Raw genomic sequence first — 23,476 nt, forward strand, 5'->3', positions numbered from 1 at the left:
GCTGTTTTCTTGTTTCAGGGTCTTTGGACATCTACAGCATGCCGGAAAGGAAATCGCATGTGGCCCCTACGGGAGAAGCCCCCACCTATGTCAACACCCAGTGTATCCCGCTGCAGGCTGGGCTGGCCGCAGGCAGCAGTGCAGAAAGCAGCCCACGGAAAGACCTCTTTGACATGAGTGGGTTTCCATTTGCCACTGGATTTTTCTCTTTTGAGGCTGTTTTCTTACATTGTCTTTTGTTTGAAATCTGTGCAATTACTGAATTTTCTTCTAGTGGGGTTTTGATTAATGATGCTGATTAGCTGTATTTTTCTGGGTTATGCTTGAGCTTTTCAAGGCTTTGAACTTGGCCAACCCCTGCTTTGGAATTACAACCTTCTCTGCAGTCCAGAGGCAAAGCAGCTTCCCCCTCTTTTTTTTTTTTTATTTAATTAATTAATTTATTTGGCTGTGTTGGGCCTTAGTTGCAGCACATGGGATCTTTGTGGTGGCATGCGGATTTCTCTCCAGTTGTGGCATGCGGGCTCCAGAGCACATGGGCTCGGTAGTTGCAGCATGCAGGCTTAGTTGTCCCACGGCATGTGGGATCTTAGTTCCCCGACCAGGGATCGAACCCGCGTCTCCTGCATTGGAAGGCGGATTCTTAACCACTGGACCACCAGGGAAGTCCCCCCACCCCCGTTTTATAATTGACTTTGCTCTTGAAGGTCGTATTGAGACAAATGATATAAATAAATGCATTCATTTATTTATTCACTTAGGTATTAATTAGATATTGTGTGCCAAATACTATATCAGTTTTAAGGATGCCAAGATGAAATGGCTTGGCCGCTGTTTTCATAGAGCTCTTAGTCTGTTGAACAAGACTAACATATAAGCAAGAAATTGTAATATACCCTCTTGTTTGCCTACACACACTCACTTTCCTTCTCACTTTTTCTCTTTCTCTCTCCCCTTCTTCCTCTCCACTGAACACCTACCATGTGTCAAATACTAGTCTACTTACTGGGGATATACAGGAAAACAAAATAGACAAAGTCCCTACTCTCATGAAGTTTAAATAACCACCATGTGTTACAGGTAGTGACAGGTACTCTGATGAAAAATAAAACGGGATAAGAAGATAACCCCAAACTACTGTTGATTGCACTGTAGTATGATGTGTACCATGGACCTCTGTTTGGCATATAGATTGGGAAAAATAAATCATCCGTGAACTGATTAATGAAAGCGTAAATTGTTGTTAAGGAATTTTGAAAGAGCTTCCCAAGCTCACAAACAGCTTTTCATCCCCAAATTTCTTTTTCAATTTCCTTGAGAATTTTACAGGCTGAAGAGGGAGGGAGAGGAGACTAACACTAAGTGAGTTTCTACCACATGGCTAGGTGTTTATTATTTTATTTAATTTTTGCAATAGTCCTACGGGTAGATATTATTATTATTACCATTTTATAGAGGAGGAAACAGAGAACCCTAGAGGTTTGGTAACTTCACTGCTGGTTCACCACATACAATACGTACCTGGTATTGCATGTGGGTGAGGACAGGGCTGAGTGTTTTTATAAACAGGCTGCACCATGACAACAAAAGTCTATTTTTCCCCAGAATGGGACACTGGACTCCCATTCTGATTTTAAAAATCACCAGAGCCAGAAGAACTGTAGAATCATCTAATCCAATCTCTTCATTTAAAAAAATGTGGCAATAGCCTAGGAGGTATGAAGCAACTTCTCAAGATGCAGAGCAAAGTGGTAGCTCCAGTTGTAATGATATCTCCCAACTTCAGTTTAGTAGTTGTATTTATGGTCAGACAATTTTCACTGTTTAATTTAGTCAATATACCAGTGACTCCTGGCCCCAGAGCCTGAGGAGAGTTAGATTGGGCTGGGGTTTGAGATGGGAAAAATGAAAGCCAGACCTCCCTTTTTTCATCCATCGATTTCTACTCCTACTCCCAAAACTAGAGAAGGGGAAACCGAAAGTATAAAGAGCCCTGGAGAGGCTAGTATCTATTGAAAAGTATGGAAAAATAGACCTAGCACTCTGTGTTTATCTTGAACCACTATAGCTAAATAATGATGGTGGTAGTGGTGCTGATAGTGATGGTAATGGTACTGATGGTGGTGGTGATGCTGATGATTGTGGTGATGGTGATGGTGATGGTGGTGATGGTGATGAGGGTAATGATATGGTGATGGTGATGATGGTAATGGTGGTAATGAAGGTGATAATAATGATAAGATGGTGATAGTGGTGTTGGTGATGATGATGATGGTGATGATGATGTTGATAGTGATGGTGATGACGTTGATGCTAGTGGTGGGGCTGAGGTGACGGTGATTATGACGGTGATGAGGATGCTGTGGTGATGGTGATGGTGGTGATGATGGTGATGGTACAGAAAGAGAATACAAATTTTCAACTACTCCAGGTAATCAGGGTAAAAGTAGAATAAAAAGAGAAAATCTACGAACATAATTTTAGCCCGTAGTTTTAACCTCTTTTTTGTCCCATATCTGTAAATCATTTAACAAGTGTCAAAATGATTTAGTTTTGGTTTCATTTATTCACTTCACTTCTGCCCATTCTCTACCAACATTTAGCAAACTGGTCTGATTTTACAGCACTCACTGAATATTTATGGGGACAAATTATGTCCCAGGAACAGTGTTGGACTAGAGGGATGTAGCTGTGCCCAGGAGAGAACCATTCTTGTTCTTGTGGTGCTTGCATTGTAGCAGGTTGGCAGTGGGGTCCTAAATAATCATCACAACACCTTACACTTGTGTGGCACTGTGGGCATGTTTCAGAGTGCTGTTGTACATATTGCCTTGTTTGAAAATCGAACATTGAGATTTAATTAGATGAGCCTGGTGACTTCTCTTACCACTGATATTTGTTGCTGTTAGAGTCATGGCCTGCAGTGAGAAGAGAAGTATGTTCTGAAGGGCATAAAGTCAAGCTCAATCTCAAACACTCACAGAAGAGCCTTTTTCTGCAGGGAAACAAGTGAAGGTCAAGGGGAGGTAGAGTTCCTAGCCTGGGGCAACTCACACAAAAGGCACCCAATAAATGTCAGTTTTCTTCTCTTTTAAGAATTCACCTAATACAAAAATTTTGAAAGAAACATTTGTTGGGCTGGGTTTCAGTTTTGCATGAAATCAAAACCTTGCAACTTGTCTTTTCCTTTGTGTATTTTCTTTGGTATCGGCAGGTTTTTATTCAGAAGAGAACACATTTGTTGAAGAGGCTAGCCAACGTTCCAGAGAAAGTAGATGGCATGTAGTATGCATGGCCTCTTGCAGCGTGCAAAAATGAAGTCATTCTAACTAGTGAGGCAAAGGGTGTGCTTGAGTCTTTGGCACAAGACGCAATGCCCAGCTGTCTTGGGAAAGCAGACTCATCGGAATGAGTCATGCCAAGATTTGGGCTTTGCTTTCAAATACTTGTTATGATGAGTCTTGTTGTATTACCAGCCAGTCATTTTTCTCCACTTCTTTTTTTCTGGTAGAAGTTGCCTTTGCATTTCCAGCCCTCACATTGTACTGTTTATCATTTGTTCTCTTTGGGATTGACGTGTTGCTGGCAAATGTTGTTGGCAGAACCTTTTGAAGATGCTCTCAAGAACCAGTCCTTGGGGCCTGTGTTGAGCAAGGCAGCCTCCGTGGAGTGCATCAGCCCCATCTCACCTGGAGCCCCGGATGCCAAGATGCTGGAAGAGCTGAAAGCAGAGCCTTGGTACCAAGGGGAGATGAGCAGGAAGGAGGCAGAGGGGCTACTGAAGAGAGATGGAGACTTCCTGGTCAGGAAGAGCACCACCAACCCAGGCTCCTTTGTCCTCACTGGCATGCACAACGGCCAGGCCAAGCACCTGCTGCTCGTGGACCCGGAAGGCACGGTGAGCGCAGGGCGGAGTGTGGCCTGCACTGGCCAACCTCCCTCCGACAGTCTACCCTGGGCCACTGCACTGGGGACCACTTTCCCTCCTCTACTCACATATGCCTGCTGAGTCCTGACGGTCACTCCTCCAGGGCCCTGGAGACCAGGCCCAGAGGACTTATGCTTTCAGGCCAGAGCCAGGCTACAGGAGCCCATGGTCAGGGCCCCCTGTGCTAGTTATAAAACTTGGAAATCCCCAGGGCCCAGGTTGAAAGCCTTAATTCTCATGTTCTTTAAAATTAGTACAAAAACTGAGAAAGTTTTCCTTCCAAATACGTTCATAGTGGACAAAGAAGTACAGGGCTCCTGGGCTTTTAATATTTACCTCAAATATCTCTACAAGTTGAATCACCAGTTTTTATTTGCGGGTTATAAAATGTGATGAAGCAGTAAGTAAGCCTCCTATTAATTAGTCTCTTGCTTTCCCACCCAGAGAAGTAATACCTCATGGCAGTGATTTTGGCTCTTCCTGGCAGTACAGTTGTGTCTGAATAATTCTGTGGGATTGACTGAATATACCATCTTTCAGTCAATAAATAAATTTGACTTCACCCTGGCACAGTCCAAGAAGTACTAAGTTTAATAAATGTAGTTACCTTAGCCTAACCATTGAGTAAATTCCAGGATTGTTGTTTAAACTTTTTTTATGCAGTGAAAAGAAAGCAGCAGGTAGAGTTATCTCAATAGTGGTTAAGAACATTGAGTTTTTAAAAAATTTTATTGAAGTGTAGTTGATTTACAATGTTGTGTTAATTTCTGCTGTACAGCAAAGTGACTTATACATATATATATATATATATATTCTTTTTCATATTCTTTTCCATTATGATTTATCACAGGATATTGAATATAGTTCCCTGTGCTATACAGTAGGACCTTGCTGTTTATCCATTCTATATATAATAGCTTGCATCTGCTAAACCCAAACTTCTAATCCTTTCCTCCCCAACCTCCCCTTCCCCTTGGCAACCACAAGTCTGTTCTCTATGAAGGACATTGCATTTTTTGATTGACAGGTAGGGATGAAGACAGTCTTCAGTTGGACTTGGACACAATTTAACTGTGTGTGTTTGGGGAAAGAGGCGGTGTTACCTGAGATGATTTGTTGCCTCAGGTGTCTAGACTAAGTTGCCTGCACACCTCAGCTCCCTAGACCTCTGCACCTTCTCTTCTCTTCCACTCTCTAGCTGGGCAACCATTCCCCATATATCCAATTCACCTTCTTTCATTGTGTGGATTTTTTTTACATATATGCACACCAGGGAAAATACATATTTTGTGTTTGTGTGTTTCAGAAATTTGCAAACATGATGTTATTCCACAAATCATTTCTTTCTTTTTCCCTTTGGTACATGTTTTTAAGATGTCAGTGGTGCCTTCCGTATACTGAATTGTTACTTGGGTGAGCCATCTGGGGCTCACTGGATACACCGTCTGCACATCACTTCCTGAGCTCTCTTGTGAAGGATTGAAAAACTGAAGGTGCTGCAAACCTCGTGCCTGTTTCCCCTGCACCTGGGATGGTCTCTCTGGGGGCAGATCCCAGGAGTGTTTGATCACAGGATGTACATACATTTAATGTCCTCAGGGGTTGCATCTGCTTCCAGAATGGCTGGGCTACTGACATGTACAGCAGCAGAGTGTGAGGGTCCCACACCCACCCCTTCTCTATCTAGTTTTGCTAATCTGGTGCGGGTGGGGAGTGAAGTGATGTCTCATTGTTTGCTGTACAATTCTTTGATTGCACTTTAACAGGTTTCTCCATAAATTTTATGTTCCTATCTTTCCCCCATGTTTCTCTTTTAATCTTCTTATTGGGTTTTCTTGAGTTTATTCCAGCAATAGAATCTCCATATGTACTCTCCCACATCTTCACCTATCAGATAGTTTTGTCTGTGACATTCTTCATCAGATAAAAGTCTTTTTTTTTGGGAATGTAGCTGAATCCATCAATTTTCCCCTTTATGGTTTATAGTTTTGAGTTTTAAAAGGTTTCTCACCTACAAATCACAGATGTACAGTACTCTATATTTTCTCCTACTAGCTTTATTGTTTATCTTTCACATTTACCTTTCAATTCCAACTGAAGTTACTTTGGAAGATGATATAAGATAGGACCCAACACTTTAAAAATTGCCATGTAGTGAGCCAGTTCTCCTGTCACAATTTACCAAATAATTCATCTTTTCTCTGTGGTAGTGATGCTTCTTCTATTACACACTAAGTCTCTGTGTCATGAGTCTGTTTCTGGACTCTCAGTTTTGTTCTACTGATTTGACCGTCTGTTCCTTGTGCAAGTTCCATACTGCTTTAGTCGTTACGGCTTTAAACTGTCTTAATATCTGGTGGTGTGCGTCCTTCCTCTTGAGTCTCCTTTTTATAAGTTGTCTTAGCTATTCTCAGACCTTTATTCTTTGTTATGATTTTAGATTCAGTTTATCAAGTCACCAAAAATACATGCTGGGGTTTCGATAGGACTTGCACTGAATTTACAGATTAATTTGGGGGGAGCTGACACTTTTCAATATTAAATCATCACCTCCATGAACATGGCATGTCTCCATTTATTTAGTTTTAAGATGTCTTTTGTTAGAATTTTAAAATTCTCTCCAGAAAGTTCTTCTGTTTCCATTGTTAGGTTATTTCCTAGGGTGTCTAGTTTTAGTTCCTGTTGTAAGTGGTATGTTATTTTTGATCATTTTTTCTCAGTAGTTGTTGCTGCAGGGAGAGGAAAGTAGTGTGACCTTGAGCCTGGAAATTTTGATGATTGTGGTCGTTTTACTGGACCCGCGGTCATTGCCATTGCAAACACTGACAGTTTTTTCGCCTGCCTTCCAATCCCAGACCTTAGAGGGCACCTTTGAGCATTGGCCAGGAGAGGGCGCCCTTGTTCAGTTTCTAACCTGAAGGAATGTTTGAGGTTTTGTTCCCTTAAGGATGATGTAAGCTTTTGGAAGGTGTCCTTATCAACCTAAAAGACTTCATTCATTCATTCACTCAACAAATGTGTACTGGATGACTACTAATCCAGGCATTGTTTTTGGCACCTGGGATATGTCCACGAGCCAGTTAAAAGGGCAATCTCTGCTCTCATTACCTACTGATACATATTAATTGCCCAACTGCTTTTCTCATGTATAGGTATTGAACTTTATCAAATGCTTCTTCAGCAGCTTTTGAGATAATACCATGATTTTTTTCCTCAAGTCCATTCATGTGGGAAATTACACAGGTAGATTTTTCTGATGTTGCATCCTGGCATAAACCCTGCTTGGTCTTGACGTAGTAATCATGGATTTGGAGTCCTAATATTTCCTTTGGGATTTTTTCACCTGAAAAAGGTTCATAAGAGAAATCTGTCTTCACTGTCTTTGCTTCCTTCGCTTGTGTGTGCTCGTCTGGTTTGCGTGTCAAGATTATGTGGTTATACACACCTCTTCCAATGATCTAGGCTTACTCAGGTCAGAGGAGACTTCCCCCACCATTTTACCTCAAATAGAATCCCCTAGATACCCCCTATTTCTTTACCTTGATTTATTTTTACCCTTAAGCACTTATCACAAACAAGTACTCGTTTATTTGCTAATTTGTTTATTATTTCGTTTCCCCCACTAGACTATAATCTCCATGAGGGTAGCAGTCTTGCTCATTGCAGTATTTCCCACCATCTAGAATAGTGCCTGGCACATAGCTGGTGTTCAATAAGCATTAGACAACTGAATACATAAATCAATCTCAGGCTTTTTCAGGTTAGGAGGTTGAGGACCGAAGAAGGTGACCTGGGGTCACAAATGAGATTTTCTACACAGACTCAGTCCAGAGTTCTTTCCATTTGAGTTGGCTGCCTATTAAATTAGTTGTAGTTATCTAAAGGAAAATAGGAGGGAAATAGAAATCCTATGAGAATATAAATATTTCAGTTGAAAATTTTAGGTATTTTTTTAAAGTTAAAATTTAGCTAAATTATACCCTCTTATAGATCAAAGATGATTAATTTTTTTGTTCACTCAGTCCTTATAGACAAAAAGATGATTTACAAAAGATACGTACTACTACTAATATATTATACATTCATGAACCAGTATCAAAATAATGTAGAAGACAAGGAGGACATGAAGTTAGACCAGGTGCCTGAGCAAGCCCAAACACCCCAAGCTGTGCTGTCTCTACAGCTTTAATTTTGGAGGAGAAATTTGCAGTATGGTTGGGAAAATCTGTAAATCACACCTACTAATAACTGTTCTTTTGGGGGGCTTTTTGTTGGATCTGATTATCTAGCTTAATTGATCTTATGGAGGACAGATTTAGCTGAAAAAGAAAATGGAAATGAAAGACTTAATTAAAAACGTAATGTCACTTCCTTGCTGTGAGGACACCAAAATAGACGATGAACACATTCTCTTCAATATTTATTCATCTGATTTTCATGGTAATTGGTTGGTCCCTGACTATAAAGGCGGAAACTTGGCAGAACAGATTACTCAGATAAATAAGGATGCAAAACAGTTCTACGTCTAAATTTACTCCAGAGTATACCAACCTATGTGCCTTCCCACTGTGCACTGATTGTTCAAGACGAGGGCGCCTGGGGGTGCTGGAAATGTGGGTGACAAGAATCACTGTGGCAGGGCTTCTGAGCTCCTGCAGAGGTGCTGAGGCTACTGACCCTAGATAACAGCAGCTGGAAAGAAGCCAGCGAGTGGGTCTGTAGGAACAGCCTCAGATATGGAGTCTGGTGCACCTTTTTTTCTTTTCAACATCTTTCAGAATCATTTAGTCAGCCCTCTGTGTCTAAAATTATTCCCTGACTCATTTATCATTGATTCATCACTTTGGCCTTGAAGGGCCAGCAAAGTGATGTGGGCCCTGTGCTTTCATTTGAACAAGCTACTGCCACACATTGCTGGGTATTCCATGGGCTTCGTTATCGTGGTCTCAGGTTACGGCATGTTTGAGAGCGTGTACAGGGGCTTTTGCATTCCTAAACTCACCAAACCATGACAACCATCCAACATCCACATTTATTAGGGTTTTATTTTCTTCTCAGGGTAATTAAGAAAACAAAAAACCCCCCCCACCCCATCCCTCCACTTAATAAAGTCCTGTTGTTATTTTGAAATTCCCTTTGTACCAGTCAGTCTAGCCTGTGCTGCCGTAACAAATAAGGGACTCCCTTCTCCAACAATGAGAAACCTGACTCCCATTATTCTTAATGTTTTTCCCTATTTGATGAACTTCCTTGTATGTGGAAACCTTCCTCAGCAAGCCTGGATTTCGACTCCTCTGTCCAACTGTTCCCCATGTGGGTTCCCTCCTCACCCTGTTCATGTTTTGACACCCACACTGCTCAATCCTTCTACATACACGCCCTTCCCCTCCTTGGCTGTGACTTCCATAGTGGGCTGCCCAACCTTCTCCTTGGCATGGATGCTTCTGACACCCTGTGCCAGTCCGTCCATCCGTCCAGCCCTTGGGCACACCCACTCTGCCCGCACTCCGGGATGCCATTTGGGGCCATTGTGGCTACATGACCCCCACAGCACAGATACCTCTCTTCTTGGCATTTGGACTTTTTGTTCGCTTAGGAAGGAAAAGGAGAGGAAAGGAAGGGGAAGAGGAGCTTTGCAAAGTATTTCATAACAGATCCTGAGCCTCCTATCATTCCTACTATAACTACCTTACCACACATCTCTACCAATAAGGACATTAAAACAACAACAACATGTCATTGTTATAGACAACAAAAACCAAAACTAATTACTAAACATACTCAAAATTTCCTGATTATCTCAAAGATATTCTTTTTATAGTAAGTTTATTGGAATCAGAATCCATAGATGGTCCACATCATGCATTTCATTATGTCTCTTAAGATTCTCACTCTGTAACAGCTTTCTTTCTGTTTCCCTCTACACCTTGATTTGTTTGATGAACTGGACATTTGTCTGTAGAATTTCCCACGTTGTGATTTGGGTCCTTGCTTTCTTGTGGCATTATTTAACTTGTTTCTTGTCTCTTGTATTATTTATGGACTGGTAAACATAAAGATCTTTAAAAACAGCTCTGTTGGGACAGAATTTACGTAATACACACTTGAAGTGTACAATTCTGTGGTTTTTAGTATATTCTCAGATACATGCATCCATCATCACTGTCCATTTTGGAATATTTTCATGCTGTACCATTTAGCTATCACCTCCCTATCCTCCCATCCCGCAGCCCTAGGAACCACTCAGCTATTTTCTGTCTCTATAGATTATCCAATTCTGGACATACGTATGAATAGAATTATATAATATGTGGACTTTTGACTAACTTCTTTCACTTAGCATGATGTTTTAAAGGCTTATCCATGCTGTAATGTGTGTCAGCACTCCATTCCTTTTTATGGATGAATAATATTCCATTTTTGGACATACCACATTTTATGATTAGTCTGTTGATGGGCACTTGGCTATTGTGAATAATGCAGCTATAAATGGTATGTACAAGTTTTTGCATGGACATATGTTTCATTTCTCTTGGATATATATCTAGGAGTGGGATTGGTAGGTCAAATGGTAACTATATAATTTGTCACTTGATGAAATGCCAGACGGTTTTCCAAAGCAGCTATACCATTTTACATTCCAACCAGCAGTGTATAAGGGCTCCAATTCCTCTGTATCATCACCAACACTTGTTATTATCTGACTTTTTGATTCTAGATATACTAGTGGATGTAAAGTGGTATACCATTGTGGTTTTGATTTGCATTTTCCTTGATGACTAATGAGGTTGAGCATCTTTTCATGTGCTTATTGGCAATTTGTGTATCTTCTTTGGAGAAATGTCTATTCAGATCCTTTGCCTACTTTTTCTTCCTTTCCTTTTTTTTCCTCTTCACTTTTTATTGTGGTAAAATATATGTAATATAAAATTTACCATCTTAACCACTTTTTGAGTGTACAGTTCAATGATATTAAGTATGTTTATATAGTTATTCAACCACCACCACCATCCATCTCCAGAACTCTTCTCATCTTTCAAAACTGAAACTTTATACCTATTGGACAATAACTTCCCATTCCCACCCCCAAGTCCCTGGCATCCACCATTTTACTTTCTGTATCTATGATTTTGACTCCTCTAAGTATACCTCATATAAGTGGAATCATACAGTATTTGTCTTTTTGTAATTGGTTTATTTCACTTAGCACAATGCCCTCAAGTTTCATCCACATTGTAGAATGTGTCAGAATTTCCTTCCTTTTTAAAGCTAAACAATATTCCATTATATGTATATATCGCATTTTGCTTATCCATTCATCAGTGGATGGACATTTGGGTTGCTTCCTTGTTTTAGCTATTGTGAAAAATGCTGCTATGAACATGGGTATGCAAATATCTCTTCCAGACCCTGCTTTCAATTTTTTTAGTATATATCCAGAGGTGGATTTACTGGATCATATGGTAATTCATTTGTAATATTTTCTTGAGAACCCATCATATTTTTTCCACAGTGGCTGCACCATTTTACATTCTCAGCAACAGTATACAAGGGTACCAATTTCTACACATCCTCTCCAACACTTATTTTCTATTTTCTTGATAGTAGCCATCCTAGTGGATGTGAGATGGTATTTCATTGTAGTTTTGATTTGCATTTCCCTAATGATCAGTTTTGTTGAGCATCTTTTTGTGTGCTTATTGGTCATTTATATATCTTCTTTAGATAAATGGCAGCTCAAGTTCTTTGTGCATTTTTTTAATTGAGTTGTTTGGGTTTTTTTATCGTTGAGTTTTAGGAGTTTTCTATATATTCTGGATATTAATTCCTTATTAAATACACGATCTACACATATTTTCTTCCATTCTCTGTGTTGCCTTTTTATATTGTTGATAGTGTCTTTTGATACACAAACCTTTAAAATTTTCATGAAGTTTAATTTGTCTATTTTTCTTTGATTGCCTGTGCCTTTGGTGTCATATCTAAGACATCACTGCACGTTCAATGTCTTGAAACTTTTATCTTGCAACTTTATTCTTTGAATGTGGATATCCAGTTTTCCATTTGTTGAAAAGACTGTCCTTTCTCTAGTGAATGGTCTTAGCACCCTAGTAAAAAAACACTTGACCATATGTGTGGGGATTTGTTTCTGGGCTCTCTATTCTATTCCATTTGTCTAGATGCCTATCTTTATACCAGCACCATACTGTTTTGATTACTGTAGCTTTGTAGTGAGTTTTGAAATCAGGAACTGGGAGTCCTCTAATTTGTTTTTTTTTTTCAAGATTGTTTTGGCTATTCATGTCCCTTGATATTCTATATGAATTTTAGAATGGAGTTTTCCATTTCTGCAAAAAAGGTCATTGCGTCTTTGATAGGGATTACATTGAACTTGCAGTTTGCTTTGTGTAGTATTGACATTTTTTCCCCCTTCATTCTGTTAATGTGATGTGCTTTCATAAGTTGAGTCATTCTTGCATTCCAGGAATAAATCTCACTTTGTCATAGTGTATCATCCTTTTAATATGCTGCTGACTTTGGTTTGCTAATATTTTGTTAAGGATTTTTACATCGGTGTTCCTGAGGGATGTTGGTCTGTAGTTTTCTTTTCCTGTAGTGTCCTTGTCTGGCTTTGGTATCAGGGTAATGCTGATAGAATGTATACAATGAGTTAAGAAGTGTCCCCTTGTCTTTATTTTTTGGGAGAAATCTGAGAAGAATTGGTATGTGTTCCTCTTTAGATGTTTGGTAGAATTCACCAGTGAAGTCATCAAGTCCAGGGCTTTTCTTTGTTAGGAGATTTTTGATTACTGATTCAATCTTCTTACTAGTTATAAGTCTATTCATATTTTCTATTTCTTTGTGACTTAGTCTTGGTAGGTTTTGTGTTTCTAGGAATTTGTCTATTTCATCTAGGTTATCCAATTTGCATACTGTTGTTCATAGCACTATTTTATAATCCTTTTTATTCTGTAGAATCATTAATAATGTTGCCACTTCATATCTGATTTTAGTAATTTTGAAACTTCTTTCTTTTTTTCTTAGTCTAGCTAAATGTTTGTCAATTTTGTTGACCTTTTTGAAGAAACAGCTTTTGGTTTCATTGATTTTCTCTATTGTTTTTCTATTCTCAATCTCATTTATATCTACTCTAATCTTTACTATTTTCTTTCTTCTGCTTGCTTTGAGTTTACCTTGTTCTTTTTGTTTCTTAAGTTGTAAAGATAAGTTGTTGATTTGAGATCTTTCTTGTTTCTTAATGTAAATGCTTAAAACTATAAAATTTTTTTTTCTCTTATTGATATCCAGCTTCATCCTCTTGTGGTCAGAGAAGATACTTTGTATGATATCTATCTTTTAAAATCTATTGAAATTTAATCTGTGACCTAACATATGGTCTATCTAGGAAATTGTTCCATGTGCAATTGAGAAAAATGTATATTCTGATGTTAGAGTGTTGTGCATAGTCTGTTTGATATAGTTGGTGTATTGTGTTGTTCAAGTCCTCTATTTCCTTACTTATCATTATTGAGGGTGGAGTATTGAAGCCTTCAACTACTGTTGGAAAACTGTCCATTTCTCCCTTCAATTCTGTCAATTTTTGCTTCATATAATTTGATGGTCTATTATTAGATGTTTAAATGTATAACTGTTGTATCTTCTTGCTGTATTGAAAATTTTATTAGTATATGATGTCCTTCTTTGTCTCTTGCAAACTTTATTTAAAGTCTATTTTGTCTGATATTGGTATAGCTACTCTCAGTTTCTTTTGCTTACTATTTGCATAGAATATATATTTCTATCCTTTCACTTTCAATGTGTTTGTGTCTTTGGATCTAAAATGAGTCTCCTGTAGATAGCTTTTAGTTGGATCTTAAAAAAATGTTTTTTAATCTATTATTCACATCTCTGTGTTTTGATTGGAGAATTCAGTCCATTTACATTTAAAGTAATTACTGATAAGAAGGGACTTCTGTAATTTTGCTCTCTGTGTTCTATATACCCTATAGCTTTTTTTCCCCTCTTATTTCCTACATTACTGTCTTCTTTTGTGTTTAGTTGATTTTTTTGTAGTGAAATGTCTTAATTCCCTTCTCATTTTCTTTAGTGTTTATTCTATCTCTATTTTCTTTGTAGTTACTATGGGGATTGTATTTAACACCTTAAAGTTATAGCATTCTAATTTGAATTTGTAACATCTTAACTTCAACAGCATACAAAATCTCTTCTCCTTTACAGCTCTGTCCCCACTCCTTTCAGTTGCTGATGTTCCAAACATCTTTATACACTCTGTCTCCAAAAGCATAAACTAACATTTTTAATAATCTCTTTAATTATGTAGAAAACAAAATGTGAAGTTACAAACCAAAGTTACAATAATCCTAGCTTTTATAATTGTCCATGATTTTACCTCTACTGTGATCTTTATTTCTTTATACAGCTTTGAGTTACTATCTAGTGTCTTTCATTTCAACCTGCAGGACTCTTTTTAGCATTTCTTGCTGGGAAAGCCTAGTGGAAATGAACTCCCTCAGCTTTTATCAGTGAATGTCTTAATTTCTCCTTCACTTTTGAAGGACAGGTTTGTTGGAAATAAGATTCTTAATTGATGGGTTCTTTTTCTTTTAGCTTTTAAATATATCAACCAACTGCCTTTCTAGTCTCCAAAGTTTCTTTCTTTTTTTAAAAAATAAATTCATTTATTTATTTATTTTTGGCTGCTTTGGGTTTTTGTTGCTGCGTGTGGGCTTTCTCTAGTTGCGGTGAGCAGGCACTATTCTTCGTTGCAGCATGCGGGCTTCTCATTGTGGTCGCTTCTCTTATTGCAGTGCATGGGCTCTAGGTGCACAGGTTCAGTAGTTGCAGTGTGTGGGCTCAGTAGTTGTGGCTCACAGGCTCTAGAGCGTAGGCTCAGTAGTTGTGGTGCACAGGCTTTGTTGCTCTGTGGCATGTGGGATCTTCCTGGACCAGGGCTTGAACCCATGTCCCCTGCATTGGCAGGCGGATTCTTAACCACTGCGCCACCAGGGAAGTCCTCCAAAGTTTCTGATGAGCAATCTGCTGACAACCTTCTTGAAGATCTCTTGTATGTGACAAGTCACTTCTTTCTTGCTGCTTTCAAGATTCTCTCTTTGTCCTTGGCTTTGACAGTTTGATTATAATGTGTCTTGGTGTGGGTCTCTTTATATTCATCCCTATTAGAGTTCATTGAGCTTTTTGGCCGTTTATACTCATGTATTTAATCAAATTTGGGAAAATTTCTGTCATTATTTCTTCAAACACTCTGTCTTTCTCTTTTTTCTCTCTTCTCCCTCTAGCATCCTAGCAATGCATACGTTGATCTGTTTTATGGTATCCCACAGGTCCTTTAGTCTCTGTTCACTTTTCTTCAATCTTTTTTCCTTCTGTTCCTGGGACTCAAATATTTCAATTGTCCTATCTTCAAGCTCCCTGATTCGTTCTTCTGTTTTGTGCTTTTCCACTCCAGAGTTTCATTTTGGTTCCTATTTAGGTTTTCTAAATAGGTTTTATTGATGTTTCTATTTTTTTCATACATCATTTTCTTGACTTTCTCCACATCTTCATTTCGTTCTTTGAGCATCTTTAAGACACCTTCAAGTTATTTTAAAGTCTTTTTCATGAATATTTATCCCTCTGTTTTTTCTAAGAGTTTCATAGTGTTAGCTTTTCCATTTAGGCTTTTGGTCCATTTTGAGTTAATTTGTACATTTGGGGTGAGGTAATGTTTTGATTTCATTATTTTACAGGTGGATATCCAGTTTTCTCAGCATCATTTGTTGAAAAAACTAGTCTTTCCCCCATTGAATACGTTTGGCATTGCTGAAAACCGATTGACCATATATGTGTGGGTGTATTTCTGGATCTCAATTCCATTCTGTTGATCTCTATGTCTACCTTTGTGGCAGTACCACATTGTCTTGATTACTGTTGCTTAGTAGTAAGTTTTTAAGTCAAAGAGAGTGAGTCCTCTGACTTTGTTCTTTTTCAAGATCTTTTTAGATATTCAGGGAACCTCACAATTTTATATACATTTTAGAAACAGCTTGTCAATTTTTACAAAGAAGTTAGATGGGGTTCTTATAGGAATTGTGTTGAATGTATAGATCAGTTGGGGAATAGAGAGTATTGCCATCTTAACAATGTTGTCTTCTGTCCATGAACATGGGATGTTTTTCCACTTATTTAGATCTTCTTTAATTTCTTTTGACAATTTTTTTTTAGTTTCCAGAGTGTAAGTTTTCCACTTACTTTGTTAAATTTATTCCTCTCTATATATTTGTTTCTTGGATGCACTCATGAATGCAATTGTTTTCTCAATTTCACTCTCATTCTGTTCTTTGCAAGTATATAATTACAATTAATTGTTTATATTAATCTTGTATTCTGCAAACTTGCTGAACTCATTTATTAGTTATAATAGTATTTTTTAGTGATTCCTTAGTGTTTTCTATATATAAGATCACATTATCTGTGAATAGAGATAGTTTACTTCTTTCAAATCTGGATGCATTTTATTTCTTTTTATTAACTATTTGCCCTGCCTAGAACATCCAGTAGAATAATAGAAGTGGCAAGAGTGGTCGTCTTTATCTTTTTACTTATCTTAAGGGGAAAGCATCCAATCTTTCACCATTAAGTATGATGTTGTGAGTTTTTTGTGGATGTCCTTTATCAGGTTAAGTAAATTTCCTTCTACTTTTTTGAATATCTTTTAACATGAAAAAGTGTTGGATTTTGTCAAATGCTCTTTATGTGCCTATTGAAATAATTATGTGATTTTTGTTTTTTATTCTATTGATATGTTCAACTCCATCAATTGGTTTTCAGATGTTAAACCAACCTTGCATTCCTGGAATAAATTCCACTTGGTCATGGTGTACAATTCTTTTTATACGTTTCTGGATTTGGTTTGCCAGTATTTTTTGTTGAGGATTTTTTGCATCCATATTTATAAGAGATATTAGTCTGTAGTTCTCTTTTCTTGTAGTTTCTTTGTCTGGTTTTGGTATCAGGGTACTACTGGCCTCATTGATTGAATTTGGAACTATTCCCTCATCTTCTATTTTTTGGAAGACATTCCAAAGAATTTATATTAATTCTTCTTTAAACATTTGATAGAATTTGGCAGTGAAGCTATCCGGTCCTGGGCTTTTCTTTTGGGGTACTTCTGTTTACTGCTTAATATCTTCACTTGTTATAAGTGTATTCAGATTCTGTATTTCTTCTTGAGTCAGTTTCGATAGTTTGTGTCTTTCTAAAAATTTGTCCATTTCACCTAATATCAAATTGGTTGGCATAAAATTTTCCATGGTGTTCTTTTATAATCTTTTTTATTTCTATAATGTGGGGAAGATGTTCCCCTTTTCATTTCTAAGTATAGTAGTTTGAGTCTTCTTTGTTTTTTAATTTGGTCAATTTAGCTAAAGGTTTGTCAAGTTTGTTGACATTTTCAAAGAACCAGCTTTTGGTTTCATTGATTTTTTTCTATTGTTTTTCCATTCTCCATTTTGTTTATCTCTGCTTTAATCTTTATGATTTTCTTTCTTCTGCTTGCCTTAAGTTTAGTATGCTTTTCTTTTTTTCAGTGTCTTTAGGTGAGGGGTTATGTTATTGATTTGAGATTTTTTCTTTCTTAATATAGACATTTACAGCTATAAATTTCGTAAGTATAGCTGTATCTCATAAGTTTGGTCTGTTGTGTCTTCGTTTTCATTTATTTTAAGTATTTTCTTATTTCCCTCCTGATATCTCTTTGACTCATTGATTATGTAGGAGTTTGCTTTTGAATTTCTATGTATTTGTGAGTTTCTGAATTTTTTTCCTGCTGTTGATTCCCAGTTTCATTCCATTTTGGTCAGAGAATGTATCCCCTTAGTGTGACATTATTGTTATACATATCAAATCTATTATATTAATGTTACAGACTTAACAATGCATTGTTATATTACCTTACCCTCTGAAATTATTTCCCTAGCCTAATGCAGCTTTGCTCTGCCCACCTCCTTTGTACTGTTATTGGCAAATATGTTATACATATATTACATTTCTATGTTAGGCCCAACATTACATTATATTCATATTATTTTATACAATTACTTTTAAATAAGTTAATCTTGAAGTTTCTAATTGCCTTCTTCTTGAGAGAAAAGACCTAAGTTTTCCTCACCATGTCATTACTATTATCCAGCTCATTCCATCTATTTTTGGAACATGCATGAAGACAGTCTGATTTTCTGTTCTAATGTGGACTAATAGATTTCTAAAGCAAACCCATTATTCTAAGGACATAGTCTCATTGGAGTCCTGGGTGAGTTTCAGCCTGTTGTGTATACTATCTTCCTCTTTTGTGGTTTTCACTCACTTTCATTGGAGTTCTTCCTCAAAACAGGTGCATGGGCATGAACTTTCTCATTCCTACATGTATGAAAATATATTTTGAAGTCACTTTGATTCACCTTATGGTTGGCTGTAGCATGGCTGCTCTGATTCTTAATCTTTCGTGGATTACTTTTTCTTTACCAACTAGACATTTTTAGTTTTTTCTTTACCTTCTGCAATGACATGGTCATGAATCTGTGTGTACCTTTTCTTATTCATTTTTCCAGAGATGTGATGAACACTTTCCATCTGAAAATTTTTGTTTTTTCTTCGGTCAGAGCAATTTCCTTATATTATTTCTTTGATAATTTCTTGCCTTATTTATTCTTTCCCCTTAGAACACCTGGTTGAAGGGATGGATCTCTTGGATTGATCTTCTGTCTCTTCTTTCCTGCAAGTTTCCAGTTCTTTGAAAATTTGCTCTATGTTCTGAAAGCTTTCCTTGATGATCTTCCAAACTTAATATATGTATAATTTTACAAATTGTATATTTAATTTCTAAAGGAAAATTTGTTATCTTCTGATTGTTTTATTTTTTTGTGCATCTTGTTCTTTTTAATGGTTAAAAAGAAGAAAAACATTTTTACTTTTTGGTGTTATTAATATGAGTTGTTTTAAATATTTTGTCTATTTTCCAACTTAACTTCTGGGGTCAGGTGTTTGTTTGCTTATCATGATTTTTCTTTTCATGGTACTGACATTCTTAAGATGCCCAGTACCTTTCCTTGCCATATATAAGAACAAGAGACTGGATTGATTTTCCTGGGATGGGTCTCCTCTGCTGTAATACATTTAGGTATCTTTCCCTCTAGTCTTTCCTGGCATTAGCATTGAAGACTGACTGAGATTATGTGTGTGTGGTGGGTGAGGCATGGGGTAGGGATATTTTGGAGGGGATTAGGTGAAGGGGAGTTGTTGTATGACAGATTAGAGGACTGTAATGTGAGAAGGAGAGGAGGGGGCTTGGACTTTTACGCTGGGTACCTCCCAGGAGCGTTTTACTTGGAATCACCTTTACCCTCCTATAGCCTTAATTTTCCCAAGACATCTTATTTAATTTCTTTGGATAAACATTCTCTGGCTTCTTCCCTGAAGGCAAAATACTAGTTTGGCTATAAGGAGGCAAAGGGGAAGGAGGGGGTGGTGGAGCTGCTGGCTCAGTTACTCTGGAGCATTCTCCAGGCAGCCTAACTGCTCTCCCTCCCACCATTGCTCCTCTCTCTCCTCAGCTGCAGGATCCACCCTCCCCCCTACATTCTAGGCTACCCTCCTCCTCACTCTTTTATTTCAACAGGCTTCCTCTTTTCTGCTAGCCCACAGTGTGCTGAGGTTACAGTATCCACTGGCAATCTACCTCCTTCTCTTTTGTTTTAGAAGTTTATTCCTCTACTGTCATTTCACTGGGGTTGGCGAAGATGGGATAAGACAATGCCTATACTCAGCCTTACATTTTAAATTAGAATTCCTTTACTTATGCCTTTCCTGTAAAAAGAGCATCATTTAATGATGTAAAACATCATCTATTTACCCATCTCTATTTTCTATCAACAATTACAAAATTAAAGAAGTAAAAACACATACGTACATTTCAGGATCTTCCCCACTCAATATTTGGTAAGGAACCTTCCCTCCTTTTTTCTGTAAATACACCAGCGCCCTAGGGGAGCTTGGAGCTAATGTGTCTACAACATTTCTGTGCTTCTCTGGTATGGCTCTGAAGAAACCTTGATTGGTGAACATTTCCTATGAATTTCCCTTTTGGATACTGTGGTCAACCTTCTACCTTTTTTCTCTTCTATTATCAGAAACAGACTTTGCTGACTTTTGGGCAAACTTGGGGATGATTGAGGCTCCTTAGTACCTTGGAACTGGAAAAGGAAGGGACATTACACCTAGAAGGAACCAGGGCCAGGGAGCCCAAAATAGTCCCCCTCACCCTGGATTTGGCTGGTCAGGGAAACCATGGGGGTAGGAGGGGGAGATTGGAAGATGTCCAGGATCCCAGCTGTGCAGGGATTCATGATCAGGCTTACAACTTGGATGGAAAATGAGTGTTCATGTGGGGCAAGGCATCAATTGGAAAATGTAAGCAATTGGCATGCAAGATTCCAAGTACGACCCTTGGCATTGCAGCCCCGGGGGCTGATGTGGAGCCAGCACCGTGGCCATTGGGTTTAGGAGGGACCTGGACTGCACCTTAATTTCAAGTCTGGAAGAGGCCAGGCAATGTGGCCAGGGTGGGTCTACATCCTATCTCTGTTAGGTTGCATTCAGGCATGAACTTTTGGGGGTGGGAGGATCTCCCAGTGGATCCAGCCAAAGCTGAGAGAGTAGACAGAGAGCTGCAGGTCTGTATGTGCAACTGTTCCTGTGAAATCAGTTTTCATCAGGAAACGTCTTCAACTGACAGCTTTGCCTGTTCTAGTGCCACCCTTTGGACGGGGCTGAATGTAATCACTTTGTCATCGATTGAGTGTACTCCTTAAGGCACGATTTTTTTTTTTTGGCCGCACCACGTGGCTTGTGAGATCTCAGTTCCCAAACCAGGGATTGAACCCGGGCTGTGGCAGTGAAAGCCTGGAATCCTAACCACTAGGCCCCCAGGGAACTCCCTTAATGTACCATTTTTAAATGCACCATTTCTAAATGCCTACAGAGCAACTCCACATAAACGTTCTAAGCAACTTGAGCCCACCATGTCTAAAGGGGAAGGTACCATCCCATCGTTCCCAGCTCCTCACCCCAGCTGCCCCCTGGATACCTTCCCATGGCTTGCCCAGTCAGCAAGCCTCTGCCACCAGCACCTCCCTCTCACACTCCACATTCTCTGACTGACCAATCCCCTAAATATCTCTGAAAGGGTCCCTCTCTCCCTGGATTGTCAGTGCATTTCCCCCCACCCTTCACTGCCAGCAGGAGACTCCACTAATGTCATTCCCTGCTCTAAATCTCTCCAGGATGGCCGATGCCTTTAGGGTAAGTTTAAACTGCTCAGTATGGTATGAAAAACAGGAACAGCAAACATTTACTGAGCACGTCCTAGGGGCCCTGCACTGTGTGAAATTCTTCATGCACATTAATCAGTTACTTCTGATGAGAATCCTATGAAGTAGGACTATTATGATAACCACTTTACATGGAAATGAAGACTCAGAGAAGTCAGTAACTTGCCCTAAAGGGCACCATTAGGAGGTGGCAGGTGGGGAGGTGAACCCAGGTGCTTGAAACTGGCTTCTTGTCACTACACCAGACGGTTATCTTGGGGGTTGCGGGGGAGGTCCGATGGTGGTTCTCAAAGCACACAGGATGCTGCTTGGCACCCAGCTAGGTGACGAGGAAAGCGCTGGGGTCTGGCTGGTTTACATCTCAGTGGAGCATCTTGAGAATGTCCCATCATTTCTGTTTTGATACTGGGTGGGTGGAGGGGCTGAATGAACAGGGCAGGTACTGTCACGTTCCTGTCAACAATGCAATTAGACCAACAGAGCTTCGAGCTGTACTCTTAGCTGTACTCTTCTCAGAGTGGTTCTCAGAGTGTGGTCCCCTGTCCACTGGAACCTGTCCACTGGAACCTGCTAGAAATGCAAATTCTCAGGCTCCACCTGCTGAATCAGAATCTCTTGGGGTGGGGGTGTCAGGCAGTCTGTGCTTCCAGAAGACACCAGGGGCTTTTGATGCTGCTCAAGCTGAGAAACACAGTCTAGTGAATGCATCCTTCCTGGCCTTTACATTTTGGGGCCTCTGCCTGGGGCTTTGTGTCACAGGGTTGCTTCATGGCTGAGAAGAAAATGTTTGGGGAGGGCAACACCAGATAATATTGAAGGAAGCTTCCAGCTCTCAATTCAATTTCTTTGCCATTGTGTTCTGCCAGCCACTAGAGGGAGCAAAAGGCACACAGCTTCTATCCTGGGAAAGGGATGGCTGAGCCTCACCTGTAAGGACGCAGGTGAGCGTCCAATCTCCGCTGCTCAGCAGTCCAGGCAGGCTTGCAGGAGAGCCTGCTGTCCACGCTACTCTGTGCTTCTTCTCTTCCTAGTTTGCTCTGTGTTCACAGATTTTCACAAAGTTATCAGGTTAGCTTTGTGGGATGGCTCTGTCCTCCCTGGGTCTGCATTCTGGGTCCATGGTTCTCCCCCGCCAAAGTGCATTTGGCATGGTCTCTGGTGGTGGGCGCTGCAGGGTCAGACAGCTTGGGGATGCCTTGAGTGCCCCAGCCTTCCTCCTTTAAACTGGAATTAGGACTTTTTTGGTGCTTTCTTGAGCAGTGCCTTATCAGCTGGCACCCTGGAAGCCTCACAGAGGTGAGCACTTAGAACTAGCAGGGCACTGGAGGATCTTCCTGGGATGAAAGTTCTGCATTTAGAGAGACTACAATTCTATCCATCTACAGAGCTCCTAAAAAATCATTTTTAAGGTAGAATTTGCTGTGCTAGTTGATACAAACAACAAAGAATTATTACACTCTATGCCTTCTTTGGAAAAATGTCCATTCAGGTCCTTTGACCATTTTTAATCAGGTTATTATTTTTTTTTATGTTGAGTTGGGTGAGTTCTTTGTATATTTTGGATATTAACCCTGTATTGGGTTTATTATTTGCAAATATCTTCTCCCATGCTATAGGTGGCCTTTTTTTGTTGTTGATAGTTCCCTTCACTGTACAAAAGCTTTTTAGTTCGATGTAATCTCATTTGTTCATTTTTGCTTACATTTCCCTTGCCTGAGGAGACGTCCAAAAAACTATTGCTAAAACCGATGTCAGAGAGTGTCTGCCTAGGACTTCTTCTAGAATTTTTATGGTTTCAGGTCTTACATTTAAGTCTTTAATCCATTTTATTTCTGTATATGGTGTGAGAAAGTATTCTAGTTTGATTCTTTTGTATGTCCAGTTTTCCCAACACTGTTTATCGAAGAGGCTGTTTTTCCCCATTATATATTCTTGATTTGGCCCATTTTTAAGTCTGGTTGTTTATTTTCTTACTGTTGGTTTTAAGAGTTCTTTGTATAATAGAATATTGTATTGGATAATAGTCCAAAATTATTATTTTATTTTTATTATTTATTGTTATTATATATTATTTTATTTATTAGATATGTCTCTTGCAAATATTTTCTTACCATCTGTGGCATGTCTTCTCATTCTCTTGACA

General features: G+C 38.9%; 1 protein-coding gene across 1 annotated transcript in view; it reads left to right on the plus strand.

Annotated features, from left to right (window-relative positions):
* SHC3 (SHC adaptor protein 3) overlaps positions 1 to 23,476 on the plus strand; it is a 160,383-nt gene that overhangs the window by 124,799 nt on the left and 12,108 nt on the right. The window contains 2 exon segments of the mRNA XM_082471281.1: positions 19 to 177; positions 3,603 to 3,898. Of these exon segments, the coding sequence (XP_082327407.1) occupies positions 19 to 177; positions 3,603 to 3,898 (455 nt within the window).

The sequence above is a fragment of the Balaenoptera physalus genome, assembly GCF_965194825.1.
Source record: "Balaenoptera physalus genome assembly, chromosome: 7".
In the NCBI taxonomy this organism is placed as follows: Eukaryota; Metazoa; Chordata; class Mammalia; order Artiodactyla; family Balaenopteridae; genus Balaenoptera; species Balaenoptera physalus.